Source organism: Hoplias malabaricus, chromosome 4, assembly GCF_029633855.1.
Source record: "Hoplias malabaricus isolate fHopMal1 chromosome 4, fHopMal1.hap1, whole genome shotgun sequence".
NCBI lineage: Eukaryota > Metazoa > Chordata > Actinopteri > Characiformes > Erythrinidae > Hoplias > Hoplias malabaricus.
In genome coordinates this window covers 17,618,298-17,632,586 of record NC_089803.1, presented here as the reverse complement: position 1 = coordinate 17,632,586, position 14,289 = coordinate 17,618,298, and the positions used below count along the sequence as shown (strand labels likewise).

General features: G+C 45.5%; 1 protein-coding gene across 5 annotated transcripts in view; it reads right to left on the bottom strand.

Annotated features, from left to right (window-relative positions):
• Positions 1–14,289, bottom strand: part of syngap1a (synaptic Ras GTPase activating protein 1a) — a 149,724-nt gene that overhangs the window by 32,070 nt on the left and 103,365 nt on the right. For all 5 annotated transcript variants that reach the window (XR_010802260.1, XR_010802261.1, XM_066669242.1 and 2 more), the window contains 3 exons: positions 6,330–6,451; positions 5,073–5,226; positions 3,789–3,887 (listed from right to left, as the gene is read on the bottom strand). Coding sequence is in view for 3 of the 5 variants with exons in the window: in XM_066669242.1 (XP_066525339.1) it covers positions 3,789–3,887; positions 5,073–5,226; positions 6,330–6,451 (375 nt within the window). In the remaining 2 variants the exon portion in view is untranslated. The remainder of the gene's footprint in view (positions 1–3,788; positions 3,888–5,072; positions 5,227–6,329; positions 6,452–14,289) is intronic.

The following is a 14,289-nucleotide window of genomic DNA, read 5'->3' as shown; positions in this document are numbered from 1 at the left end:
CGGAATCATGGGGCACAAGGCAGGAACACCCTGGAGGTGGTGCCAGTCTTTTACAGGGCGACGTACACTCACACATTCACACCTACTGACTTTGAGTCGCCAATCCACCTACCAACGTGTGTTTTTTGGACCGTGGGAAGAAACCGGAGCACCCGGAGGAAACCCACGCAGACACAGAGAGAACACACCACACTCCTCACAGACAGTCACCCGGAGGAAACCCACGCAGACACAGGGAGAACACACCACACTCCTCACAGACAGTCACCCGGAGGAAACCCACACAGACACAGGGAGAACACACCACACTCCTCACAGACAGTCACCTGGAGGAAACCCACGCAGACACAGGGAGAACACACCACACTCCTCACAGACAGTCACCTGGAGGAAACCCACACAGACACAGGGAGAACACACCACACTCCTCACAGACAGTCACCCGGAGGAAACCCACGCAGACACAGGGAGAACACACCACACTCCTGTCACCCGGAGCGGGAATCGAACCCACAATCTCCAGGTCCCTGGAGCTGCGTGACTGCGACAACTACCTGCTGCACCACCGTGCCCCCAATTACTATTAATATTATTATTATATATTTTTTATTATTATTACTATTATTGTGAGTGTGTGGCTGACTCCTAAATTAGTTTATATTTAACAAATAATTGAATTTGTGAATTTTATTTTTCTACAAATTTCATTTTTTGTTGCATTTTTTAGAAAGTGTCCCTCACTTTTGCAAATGGAGTTGAAAGAGGAGGTCATGTTAATGTTAAATGACTGTTATAAAGCCTCCCCAGGAGATTAGATGCTGTTAATGCAGCAAAAGTGCGACAAACTCTGTGTAGATTCCCTTGATATCAGGAAACATTTTGGATGAGCAAGAGACCAAAATCTGAAGTTGCCTTCTGTGTTTCAATAAGTTGATGCTTGATTTACTGGGAGGGAGAGAGGGGCTGAACGCCATCATTTATTTAACAATGTGTTAGTCCCAGTGGATTACGTGTCTTATCAGAGATTTGTGAAAGCCAGCAAATGATTTTCAGCAAGCCTGAAATTCACAGGCGCTCCTTCTTGTCTTGTTATTGTCTATTTTCTCAGCTTGTTCACTTTGTACTTCTTATCAGTAAAACATAGGCAACACCGTCTCTGCGTTTGTGTTATTTCAAGGTGTTGGAAATGTATTGTCAAATACTTAAGCTAACTTCACATGCAGAAACAAGCAGCTAGCAGACATCTGACTGTCATCTGCACAAACTACCATCCTGACATTTGGTCTGAAAAGCATCTGTCCGTCTCCTGGACAGACCTGGAATTGCGGTCTGACATTTCGCCATCATTTGTCTGGTATTCTGGAAGGCCACAGCTCTGAGCAATGTCCCTGTCAGTCTAACAGCCTTGATTATCCTCACTGTAGGTGAAGACCAGGCAAACTGTCATACGACAACAAATACTCCACCTGCTGCTTCACAAAATCTAAATCAGCCCCAGTGAGGGACTCATGATCCACAAGCAATGAACCGAAGCTAGTCACTCAGTATTAGTAAGTCGTAGGGATTACAGAGGCACAGTGCTTACAGCTGAGCTCTGCTGTTGAATTTGATCAGGTTCATTGCACAAAATTTTGCAGTGCAGCTGTGCTGGTTCCAGATGTTCTTTAAGAACAGCAGATGGCTAAAAGTGTACTAAAAAAGAGGAAACGATTAGGGCTGCCGATGTTAATGTGCTAATAGCACTTAAACGTGATGCATTTTTAAGGCTGGTTGTTGCCGTAACTCTGTTAAAACATTTCCTCAGTGTGTTCCTCTGAATATTCTGTATGGCAGGAAATGTCATGATTAAAATACAGACTTTAAATTGGCTAACACTGTGTATCTCAACTCACTGCACCCTCTAAAACTAGACTGAACCCAGTCTAAAATAAATAAACTAATAAAAAAGACGCTGTGAAGCACAAACTGACATTATACGTACATTATTATACAATGTCAGAACGTGTTTGACACGTTGACGAACTTGACGAACCCATACTGCACCCTATACCTCAAAAACCCTATAACCTTCAGCCCAAAAGGTGATACTGTGATACTGTGTGAATCAGGCCATTGGTTTTACCTCAAGATTCCTGCTCATCTCTCGTGGAGACTGAGCGTCTCACCTTCATGCCACCAACTGACCTCTGAGTCTTGGCTTTAACTACTCACAGTTCACCTGCCTCTCACTGTACTCTATTAACACAGCTCTAAACACACTCACAACAAGGCGTAAAAGACAACTGTACACTCATTACAACTCTAACTCTTCATTCATCCTGCTGTATGTTTATGTACTGCTCTTTGTTTACACAGTTTTTTATTTTTTAACCAGTATGGACCAGCCACGTAAACATTAGCTGTGGTATGATTAGCTCTAGAGAGTAGGGGTGGACGATACAGCCCTAAAATGGTATCACGATATTTCAAGAACACATTATTGCAACAAAATAAAGCTAATTATAATATTAATAATATATTTAATATTTATTAATTGTATTCAATGGGGGCGGCACCGTGGAGCAGCAGGTAGTGTCGCAGTCACACAGCTCCAGGGACCTGGAGGTTGTGGGTTCGATTCCCGCTCCAAGTGACTATCTGTGAGGAGTGTGGTGTGTTCTCCCTGTGTCTGCGTGGGTTTCCTCCGGGTGACTGTCTGTGAGGAGTGTGGTGTGTTCTCCCTGTGTCCGTGTGGGTTTCCTCCGGGTGACTGTCTGTGAGGAGTGTGGTGTGTTCTCCCTGTGTCCGCGTGGGTTTCCTCCGGGTGACTGTCTGTGAGGAGTGTGGTGTGTTCTCCCTGTGTCTGCGTGAGTTTCCTCCGGGTGCTCCGGTTTCCTCCCACAGTCCAAAAATACACGTTGATAGGTGGAGTGTGTGAGTGAATGTGTGTGTGTGTGTGTGTTGCCCTGTGAAGGACTGGCGCCCCCTCCAGGGTGTATTCCCGCCTTGCGCCCAATGATTCCAGGTAGACTCTGGACCCACCGCGACTCTGAATTGGATAAGCACTTACAGATAATGAATGAATGAATGTATTAAATGGTTTTATTTATTAAAAAAGTGTTATTTTACTAGAAATGTAACTATAGTTTTAAACATTCAGAAGAAAGTAACAACAACAAAAAAACTCGTAAACATTTGCTTATTTTGTAAACAACAGTAACTTACCAAGACTCTGATTTTGTACAAAATAAATATAAATTAAAAAAAAAAAAAAAAAACACAACCAAAATATTGTGTGCGCATATAAACAGCAAACATAAATAATTATACACAAAGTAACCTAAAAACATGATTATGCTGAAAATATTTTGAGTTTTTTACTGAAGTGATCAGGGGGATCCACAAAGCAGGAGTTATATAATTTAAAATAACACTACGTAATAGTTTCACCCTAAAATTACAGCTTCAAAATCATTGTGATGTTTCAATGATATGTAACAGGGATAACAGTGCATCTGTCATTGCTACTCCGGGCTCAGCACTGCAGAAACTGCACCATGTAACTTTTGGAGGAGGGTAGGAGGGTAGGAAACCCTCTCCCATGGCCCCATTAGTTTCAATACAGTGCTATAAAAAAAAATTCAATAGAGGGAGCACCAGGAACACAAACCCCAAATCTTACCTAGTGTTCCTTTAAGCCCAAAGCTGAGGACTGACCAATAGGAAGCTCCCTCAGCTCTTTTCCTATTGGATGGGCTTGAGTTATGTAGCTAAACAGACAGACCCTGCTTCCCAGGTGTGTTTCTCACCTTGTTGGGTTTAACAGCTCTCTGCAGGTTCTCTATCCACTTGTCTCTCTCCGCAGCCGAGCGGCAGGCAAAACACTTTGTGCCCGAGGCTGTTGTTACCTGAAGGTCACACACACAAACACACACACACACACGTGCAGATGATCAGTGTCTTACCAGGGCCCTCTCAGTCAATCCGAGCTAAATCCCTGTGTGTGTGTGTGTGGACGTGCGCGGACACACTCTCCTTTCTGACTTTTCCGCACAAAAGTACGTTCCCAGGAGTCGGTTTCAGAGCTGGAGCGCGAGGGACGTTAGGGTTGACAACCGAAGCGTATCTGAACTCTAAAGTCCGTGGACTCATTTGAACCGATACAGGACTCGTTTTATTCCGTATTTTTGGTGTGAGACCGTTAAAACTTAAACGGCCGGAGGGCGGAGCTGATGACGCCATGACTCCTAAACGCGCTTCTCATTGGTCGTCACTTTGATTTAGCCAATCAGCAGCCAGTGTTCGCTGTCCATCGTTCAGCGCGGCAGCCAATGGAGTCTGTCACTTCCAATTTAACAACTCCGTTGTGTGCTTAGCTGAACCTGTGTGTGCTTTTAGGTCCTTTATTTGCTACACAAAACATGGGAATTACTTTTTTAATCCATCCGAGAACCTTGCCTGACATAAACAAGGACTACTGACGTGCAGACTGACCAATTAAATGTTTACAGAGAACGTTATCGACCAATAACGGTAGCTCTACAGTCAGACCGTCCAATCAGAAGATTTTAAGCTACTTCACCACGCCCCCTTCTCATTTAAGCGAACCAATCGGAGTAGGGGAGGGCGGGACTAGTTTGAGAACGAAACATCTCGAAGTTCTATGTAAACTCTAGAAAAACAAAATCCCGGACGTTTGTGAAATTCCGCCCGTCATTTTTTTAAGTCTAAAAAAGAGGACATGTCCGGGTAAAAGAGGACGTCCGGACACCCTACGATAAAGCTGAAAAATCACATTAGATTATTAAAATATTCTTATAGTGTGAGACAAATTAAACAATTTCTTAAACAAATTATTAAACATGGGACATAACAGTGAAACAACGGCAGCAAATGTGTTTTAAGATAATGAATTATATAACATTTTTACTGGACGTAGAAGTTAAATTAATGAACAATTTTAAATAGTTCAGCAGCTATATATTAATACTGTATTTGCAAAATACATGGACAGATTCTGTTTTGCTTCTTATTAACTCACACACACACACACACACACACACACACACACACACACACAAACAAACACAAACCTCAAAGCAGTACTCCTGGCCGAGGATGCTGGAGTGGACGGGTTTGATGATGGCATCCTCGTCCAGTGTGAGGTCCAGCGCCTCGGCAGCGCTGCTCGGCGACAGCAAAGACTCATGGGAGTGAGACTCCTTAAAGCTCTGCATCAGGCGCGTTCTACAGAGTGTGTGTGGAGGTAAAAGAGAGGGGAGACAGGTAGAGAGAGAGAGAGAGAGAGAGAGAGAGAGAGAGAGAGATTACAAAATGTAGGACACAGTGAGGGGGCAGAGGAAAGTGAGTGGAAGAAAGAGAGAAAGAAGAAAAAATATATTACAAAATAAAGAAAATAAATCTATCCCACAGCTCTGGAATGAGTTGGAGGTGCGTTAATGAACTTTAGAAAACTTAAAAGGGGCAATCTGTAATATATTTTACTGTACGCAATCATAAATTGACCAGGGTGTGTCATTATAGATTGAGGAAACTAAGTTGAAGCACTGGTGCCTCTGATAACAGCAGTTTATTCTCTTTGAGATGTGCCCCCTGGGTTGCCAGGTACACACAATATCTAACACAAACAAAGCAGCCTGAAGCCATGAGAAGCTGAACAGAGATAATGTTAGATTTTAACGGACTTTATAAGCCTACACGCTATTCAAGATTTTGCAGAATCTTTTGTAAATTTATAGAATCAAATACATTTTACATGCAGTTATAGTATATTTATTACAGTATTTATGACAGTAATACAGGCTATATCTAATCAAGCCAATGAATAACAGCACTGCATGTGCTTTGTTGTGGATGAGGCATTGTGTTTCCCCAACACAGTCCTATCTGTGACTCAGTGCTGTAGAGCTCAGAGGGTGAGGTCTGACACAGGTCAGTCAAACCGCACAGTTACGGACTTCAGTAGAGGGCAGCTGTGAACGCGAGCACACATCACACTGACAGAAGAGATACAAAGGTCCCTCTCTGTGAGAAAATGTGAAAAAAGAACAGTTGAACAGCCTCTGCTTTTCTGGAAAAGCTTTACACTCGATGCTGTTGTGAGGAGTTTGTTCTGGATAATACAAGCCACTCCACCTCATCCAAAATGTTTTGGGTGTTTTCACAGCCTGCCTGAGGCTCCTGTGCAGCTGCTCCTGAGTGTACCGTTTTAATTTCATTCTTGACTATGGTGATTGTAAGAACTGTGTGCGCAGTTTTGAAATGGAATATATTTGGAGTAACTCTTTAAAGTGCAAACATCAAACACCGTGGAAGTGTACATTGTTTACCTCTCCTGGTCAGCACTGCGGAATCGTGGGAGGATCATGTGGCGGAAGCTTCCGGTACGATCGAGTTTGGGCTGGCTCTTCGCTCGCTTAATTGAGCTTTTCAGACGGCGGCTAAGAAAGCTCTGACAGACAGACAGACAGAGGGACAAATCTGAGTAAGACAAGCAGCTCAGAGGTATGCTGAGAGAGAGAGAGAGAGAGAGAGAGAGAGACGACCAGGGCAGTGTTTGATTGTGTTGCATAAAATCATGCAGTTTAATAATCAAAAGCCAAAGAAAACAAGCCAAGCTAATTTAAGCCTCTGAGTCTCTCAGGGGTTCAACCACGCCATGTTACAAAACATGGGACAAAAGAGGGAAATACACTCATTATTCTCAACAAGACATCAACACACACACACACACACACACACAAGAAACAATAACAGCATAAAAGTAAACAGTAAGCAAACAAATCACTTCACTGACAAGGGACCAAACCAAACGTGGCTCACTGCTGGGCCCAAACGACTTCAGAGTGGCACACGGAAATTACCATCAATATCACACACATCATTGGATAACACCCTCACTTTCACTCCAGGTGAAGAAGCCTATGAAGGTGTGTGTGTGCGTGGGGGTGAGCAGGGGGGTTGGGTGGGAAGGGCTGGGGCATATGAAAAAGCCACTTGTTACTTTGAGGATCTGGAACCTAATAACCCACACACTGAAACAAGACAATCCAGTCAGTGTCCTTTGGGCTGTGTATGTCTGAAAACATGGGATGGGATGGGATGAAACAACTCGTTCTAATTTTGCACTGCTCCCTGCAGAGAGTGCAGAGACTTTAGTAATGCCCCACCCCCTCGACTGAATCTCTCCAATCACAGAGCTGGAACCACTTATATGTGAGGGCACAAAGATGAGGTTAAATGAAGCAAATCAAACTAAAGAGCACTGAGGAAAAAATGGAGAGAACAAGAACAGAGAAGAAAGAAAACTGAGCAAAAATGAAAAAAAAAACAGAGCTTCTGCTCCTTGCTCCTCACTGCTGTGCACAGAACGGCTCATTGTCAATTTCGTTTGAACTAGTACAATGACAAAAACCTTCTATTATATTCTATTCTGTCATTTTAAGGAACAGACATCAGAACAACACTGGACTGTGGACAATTTCACACACTCACTCAGTCACTCACACCTGTGGACAATTTCACACACTCACACCTGTGGACAATTTGACACACTCACCCAGTCACTCACACCTGTGGATAATTTGACACACTCACCCAGTCACTCACACCTGTGGACAATTTGACACACTCACACCTGTGGACAATTTGACACACTCACCCAGTTACTCACACCTGTGGACAATTTGACACACTCACACCTGTGGACAATTTCACACACTCACTCAGTCACTCACACCTGTGGACAATTTGACACACTCACACCTGTGGACAATTTGACACACTCACCCAGTCACTCACACCTGTGGACAATTTCACACACTCACTCAGTCACTCACACCTGTGGACAATTTCACACACACACACCTGTGGACAATTTGACACACTCACCCAGTCACTCACACCTGTGGATAATTTGACACACTCACCCAGTCACTCACACCTGTGGACAATTTCACACACTCACACCTGTGGACAATTTCACACACTCACCCAGTCACTCACACCTGTGGACAATTTCACACACTCACTCAGTCACTCACACCTGTGGACAATTTCACACACTCACCCAGTCACTCACACCTGTGGACAATTTCACACACTCACACCTATGGACAATTTCACACACTCACCCAGTCACTCACACCTGTGGACAATTTCACACACTCACCCAGTCACTCACACCTGTGGACAATTTCACACACTCACACCTGTGGACAATTTCACACACTCACACCTGTGGACAATTTGACACACTCACCCAGTCATTCACACCTGTGGACAATTTCACACACTCACTCAGTCACACACTTGTGGACAATTTCACACACTCACTCAGTCACTCACACCTGTGGACAATTTCACACACTCACCCAGTCACTCACACCTGTGGACAATTTCACACACTCACCCAGTCACTCACACCTGTGGACAATTTCACACACTCACCCAGTCACTCACACCTGTGGACAATTTCACACACTCACCCAGTCACTCACACCTGTGGACAGTTTCACACACTCAGCCAGTCACTCACACCTGTTGACAATTTCATACACTCACCCAGTCACTCACACTTGTGGACAATTTCACACACTCACCCAGTCACTCACACCTGTGGACAATTTCACACATTCACCCAGTCACTCACACCTGTTGACATTTTAACACACTCACCCAGTCACTCACACCTGTGGACAGTTTCACACACTCACCCAGTCACTCACGCCTGTGGACAATTTCACACACTCACCCAGTCACTCACACCTGTGGACAATTTCACACACTCACTCAGTCACATACACCTGTGGACAGTTTCACACACTCACCCAGTCACTCACACCTGTGGACAATTTCACACACTCACCCAGTCACTCACACTTGTGGACAATTTCACACACTCACCCAGTCACTCACACTTGTGGACAATTTCACACACTCACCCAGTCACTCACACCTGTGGACAGTTTCACACACTCACCCAGTCACTCACACATGTGGACAATTTCACACACTCACCCAGTCACTCACACCTGTGGACAATTTCACACACTCACACCTGTGGACAATTTCACACACTCACCCAGTCACTCACACCTGTGGACAATTTCACACACTCACCCAGTCACTCACACCTGTGGACAATTTCACACACTCACACCTGTGGACAATTTCACACACTCACCCAGTCACTCACACCTGTGGGCAATTTCACACACTCACACCTGTGGACAATTTCACACACTCACTCAGTCACTCACACCTGTGGACAATTTCACACACTCACACCTGTGGACAATCTGACACACTCACCCAGTCACTCACACCTGTGGACAATTTCACACACTCACCCAGTCACTCACACCTGTGGACAATTTCACACACTCACCCAGTCACTCACACTTGTGGACAATTTCACACACTCACCCAGTCACTCACACCTGTGGACAATTTGACACACTCACCCAGTCACTCACACCTGTGGACAATTTCACACACACACACACCTGTGGACAATTTCACACATTTAATGACAATCCCATTCTAAATGCACAGGATTTAATACAGGGTTGATTCCCCCTTTACAGCTGTAACAGAAGGTTTGGGGCTCTGCAGTTGCCTCCACCTTTGCAGTCAGATCATTGGTGACTTTTACTCACCGAGTTGCTGTGGTCCCTAAATGCTTGCAAATTTAAATTACAACACTTACAGTGGATCATTGAATATCTAGGTGGGAAGATATTTCACACACTGACTCCGTACTATTTCAACAGTGACGTCCTACTACAGAACCCATTCTTTCATAAATGTTTGTAGAGGCAGACTGCACGGCTAAGTGTTTGATTGTATACACCTGTGGCAATGGGAACGCACATATAACGTTTCAACATTCGCCCCATGTAAACAATCTGTTCAGGGACACAGGGACCGGAGGTATGGATCTAAACCCAGGAACCCGGAGCTGTGTGGCAGGGACACTACCCTCAGCACCAACCAACCCCCTTCAGTGTAACAGCGACGGACCTAAATCACTTATTGTTGTTTTATACTTAAGAGCTGCCAATTCATGCAGCCATTTTGGACCTAGTGTAACGAGGCCTGTTAGCTGGAGTGAGTTTGCCAGCCGTGGGCTAAATGCAGTTGTCTGTGAACAGAATTAGTCCAGCGCTGTTTTTGCTCTTCAGGTAACTGGCACTGGAGCTCTACTGTAACTGAAGTGTGTGCTGTACTTGGAAGTACTTGAATGTACTTGGAGACGTCAGTTTGGAAGGAGCCATATTTTACCACAAATGACCAGCAGGTAGCACTGGAGCTGTAGCCAATCACTGATGCTGTTTCTGGCTCTGTGAGTCATACCGAGATACTGCCTACGCTCTCGCTCCCTCTTTCTCCATGTCTCTCTTTCCACCCCCCTCCATCCTCTCTCTGTCATTCTCTTTCCCTCCTCCTACCTCTCTCCATGTCTTTCTCGTTTCTGCCTCTTTGTCTTTCTACCCTCTTTCTCTATTTCTCTGCATCTCTCTTTCTCTTCTCTCTAACTTCCGTGCCTTTCATTCTTTCTTCCCTCCCTCTATTCTCTCCTCTCTCTTTTTCTCCCCCTCTTAATCCACTTTTCTTTGTCTTTCTACCTCTCTCTCTTCCTTTCATCTTTCCCAATTCTTTTGCTGTGTCTTTGCCTCGGTCTCTCTACCTTCACTCTGTCTCTCCTTATTCTATACTTTCTCTTCCATTCTTACTACCTCTCTCTTTTTGTATCTCTCCCACACTTCTGTCACTCCCACTATCTCTCTCTCCCTATCTGCCTCTCCTGGTTATTTCTCTTTCTCTCTTTTTCTTGATCTTTCCCTGTCTCTCTCTCAACTTTTCTCTCACACTTCTTCATCTCTCTCAAACATTCTCTCCTTATTTTCCTCTCCTCATTCTCTCTTACTCTCTCTCTCTCCTTTTTTATCTTTCTCTTGCTATCTCACTTCCAATCTATCTCTCTCTCCCTCTCTTCACTTTCCCTCTCTCTGCTTTTTTCTTATCTTTCTGTCTCCCTCTCTCTCTCTCTCTCTCTCTCTCTCTCTCTCTCTCTCTCTCTGGTTTGGATGTGCCTGTTCAAAAGGCACCTGCTCTCCTCTCATTTCCCTCAGCCTCACTCCAGCATGGTGTCAGCGTCTGCTATAATTAACTCATCTCAGTGAAAACAGTGACCGCACTCGACAAAACACAACTCTTCCCAAACGGGAGCCAGAAAAGTTGCTCTGAGAGTTCAGCGCTGACCTCATTACATTGTGTGCGTCTTTTTCAAAACCGAGACAGATGGAGGACCAAAGTCCACCAGGAACGCATCACACACCACTTACTCCGTCCCGGCAGATATTAAAAGGTGGAACAGTCTGTGAAACCTTGATAAAGCTGTGAGGATGACAGCCTGCAGGACTGGAGCACTGTTCACTTCAGCACCTCCCCTTCTCCAGCACAATGAATCAGGTTCAAATAAACCTTATATAACCCTCACATACAATCAATCAGCCAAAACCCACCCATCAGGGGAAATCAAGGGGGTTTAAAGGGATTTTCTCACCCCGCTGCTGCAGTAACAGACTAGATCAACTAGACATTGAACCATTTTTGTTGGGATTTGATTGCACTCAGCTTCATTAACATTATCGTTGTCCAGGGCCGATGTTAGATTATTCGTACTGAACTGATATGAAACGGAATGAAAATTGAATATCACGATTATAGCTGAGGGAAAATGATCTCAGATATCAGTATAATCTCTGTATTTTTTGTAAAAGGTGGACAGTTTCACACACTCACCCAGTCACTCACACACTCACACCTGTGGACAGTTTCACTCAGTCACTCACACCTGTGGACAGTTTCAAACACTCACCCAGTCACTCACACACTCACACCTGTGGACAGTTTCACACACTCACCCAGTCACTCACACTCTCACACCTCTGGTCAGTTTCAAACACTCACCCTGTCACTCACAAACTCACACCTGTGGACAGTTTCACACACTCACCCGGTCACTCACACATGTAGGCAGTTTCACACACTGACCCAGTCACTCACACACTCACACATGTGGACAGTTTCACACACTCACCCAGTCACTCACAAACTCACACTTGTGGACAGTTTCACACACTCACTCAGTCACTCACACACTCACACCTGTGGACAGTTTCAAACACTCACCCAGTCACTCACACACTCAAACATGTGGACAGTTTCACACACTCACCCAGTCACTCACACACTCACACATGTTGACAGTTTCACACACTCACCCAGTCACTCACACACTCACACCTGTGGACAGTTTCACACACTCACCCAGTCACTCTCACACACACACATGTGGACAGTTTCAAACACTCACCCAGTCACTCACACACTCACACCTGTGGACAGTTTCACACACTCACCCAGTCACTCACAAACTCACACCTGTGGACAGTTTCACACACTCACCCGGTCACTCACACACTCACACGTGGGCAGTTTCACACACTCACCCAGTCACTCACACACTCACACCTGTGGACAGTTTCACACACTCACTCAGTCACTCACACACTCACACCTGTGGACAGTTTCACACACTCACCCAGTCACTCACCCAGTCACTCACAAACTCACACCTGTGGACAGTTTCACACACTCACCCGGTCACTCACACACTCACACGTGGGCAGTTTCACACACTCACCCAGTCACTCACACACTCACACCTGTGGACAGTTTCACACACTCACTCAGTCACTCACACACTCACACCTGTGGACAGTTTCAAACACTCACCTAGTCACTCACCCAGTCACTCACAAACTCACACCTGTGGACAGTTTCACACACTCACCCAGTCACTCACAAACTCACACCTGTGGACAGTTTCACACATTCACCCAGTCACTCACACACTCACACCTGTGGACAGTTTCACACACTCACCCAGTCACTCATAAACTCATACCTGTGGACAGTTTCACACACTCACCCAGTCACTCACAAACTCATACCTGTGGACAGTTTCACACACTCACCCAGTCACTCACACACTCACACCTGTGGACAGTTTCACACACTCACCCAGTCACTCACACACTCACACCTTTGGACAGTTTCACACACTCACTCAGTCACTCACACACTCACACCTGTGGACAGTTTCACACACTCACTCAGTCACTCACACGCTCACACCTGTGGACAGTTTCAAACACTCACCCAGTCACTCACACACTCACACCTGTGGACAGTTTCACACACTCACCCAGTCACTCACACACTCACACATGTGGACAGTTTCACACACTCACCCAGTCACTCACCCAGTCACTCACAAACTCACACCTGTGGACAGTTTCACACACTCACCCGGTCACTCACACACTCACACATGTGGGCAGTTTCACACACTCACCCAGTCACTCACACACTCACACCTGTGGACAGTTTCAAACACTCACCCAGTCACTCACACACTCACACCTGTAGACAGTTTCACACACTCACCCAGTCACTCACACACTCACACCTGTGGACAGTTTCACACACTCACCTAGTCACTCATCCAGTCACTCACAAACTCACACTTGTGGACAGTTTCACACACTCACACAGTCACTCACACACTCACACCTGTGGACAGTTTCACACACTCACCCAGTCACTCACAAACTCATACCAGTGGACAGTTTCACACACTCACCCAGTCACTCACAACCTCATACCTGTGGACAGTTTCACACACTCACCCAGTCACTCACACACTCACACCTGTGGACAGTTTCACACACTCACCCAGTCACTCACACACTCACACCTTTGGACAGTTTCACACACTCACTCAGTCACTCACACACTCACACACACACCTGTGGACAGTTTCACACACTCACCCAGTGACTCACACACTCACACCTGTTGACAGTTTCACACACTCACCCAGTCACTCACACACTCACACCTTTAGACAGTTTCACACACTCACCCAGTCACTCACACACTCACACCTGTGTACAGTTTCACACACTCACCCGGTCACTCACACACTCACACCTGTGGACAGTTTCACACACTCACCCAGTCACTCACACACTCACACCTGTGGACAGTTTCAAACACTCACCCAGTCACTCACACACTCACACCTGTGGACAGTTTCACACACTCACCCAGTCACTCACACACTCACACCAGTATACTGTTTCACACACTCACCTAGTCACTCACAGACACACACAAACACCTTTGGACAGTTTCACACACACACACCTGTGGACA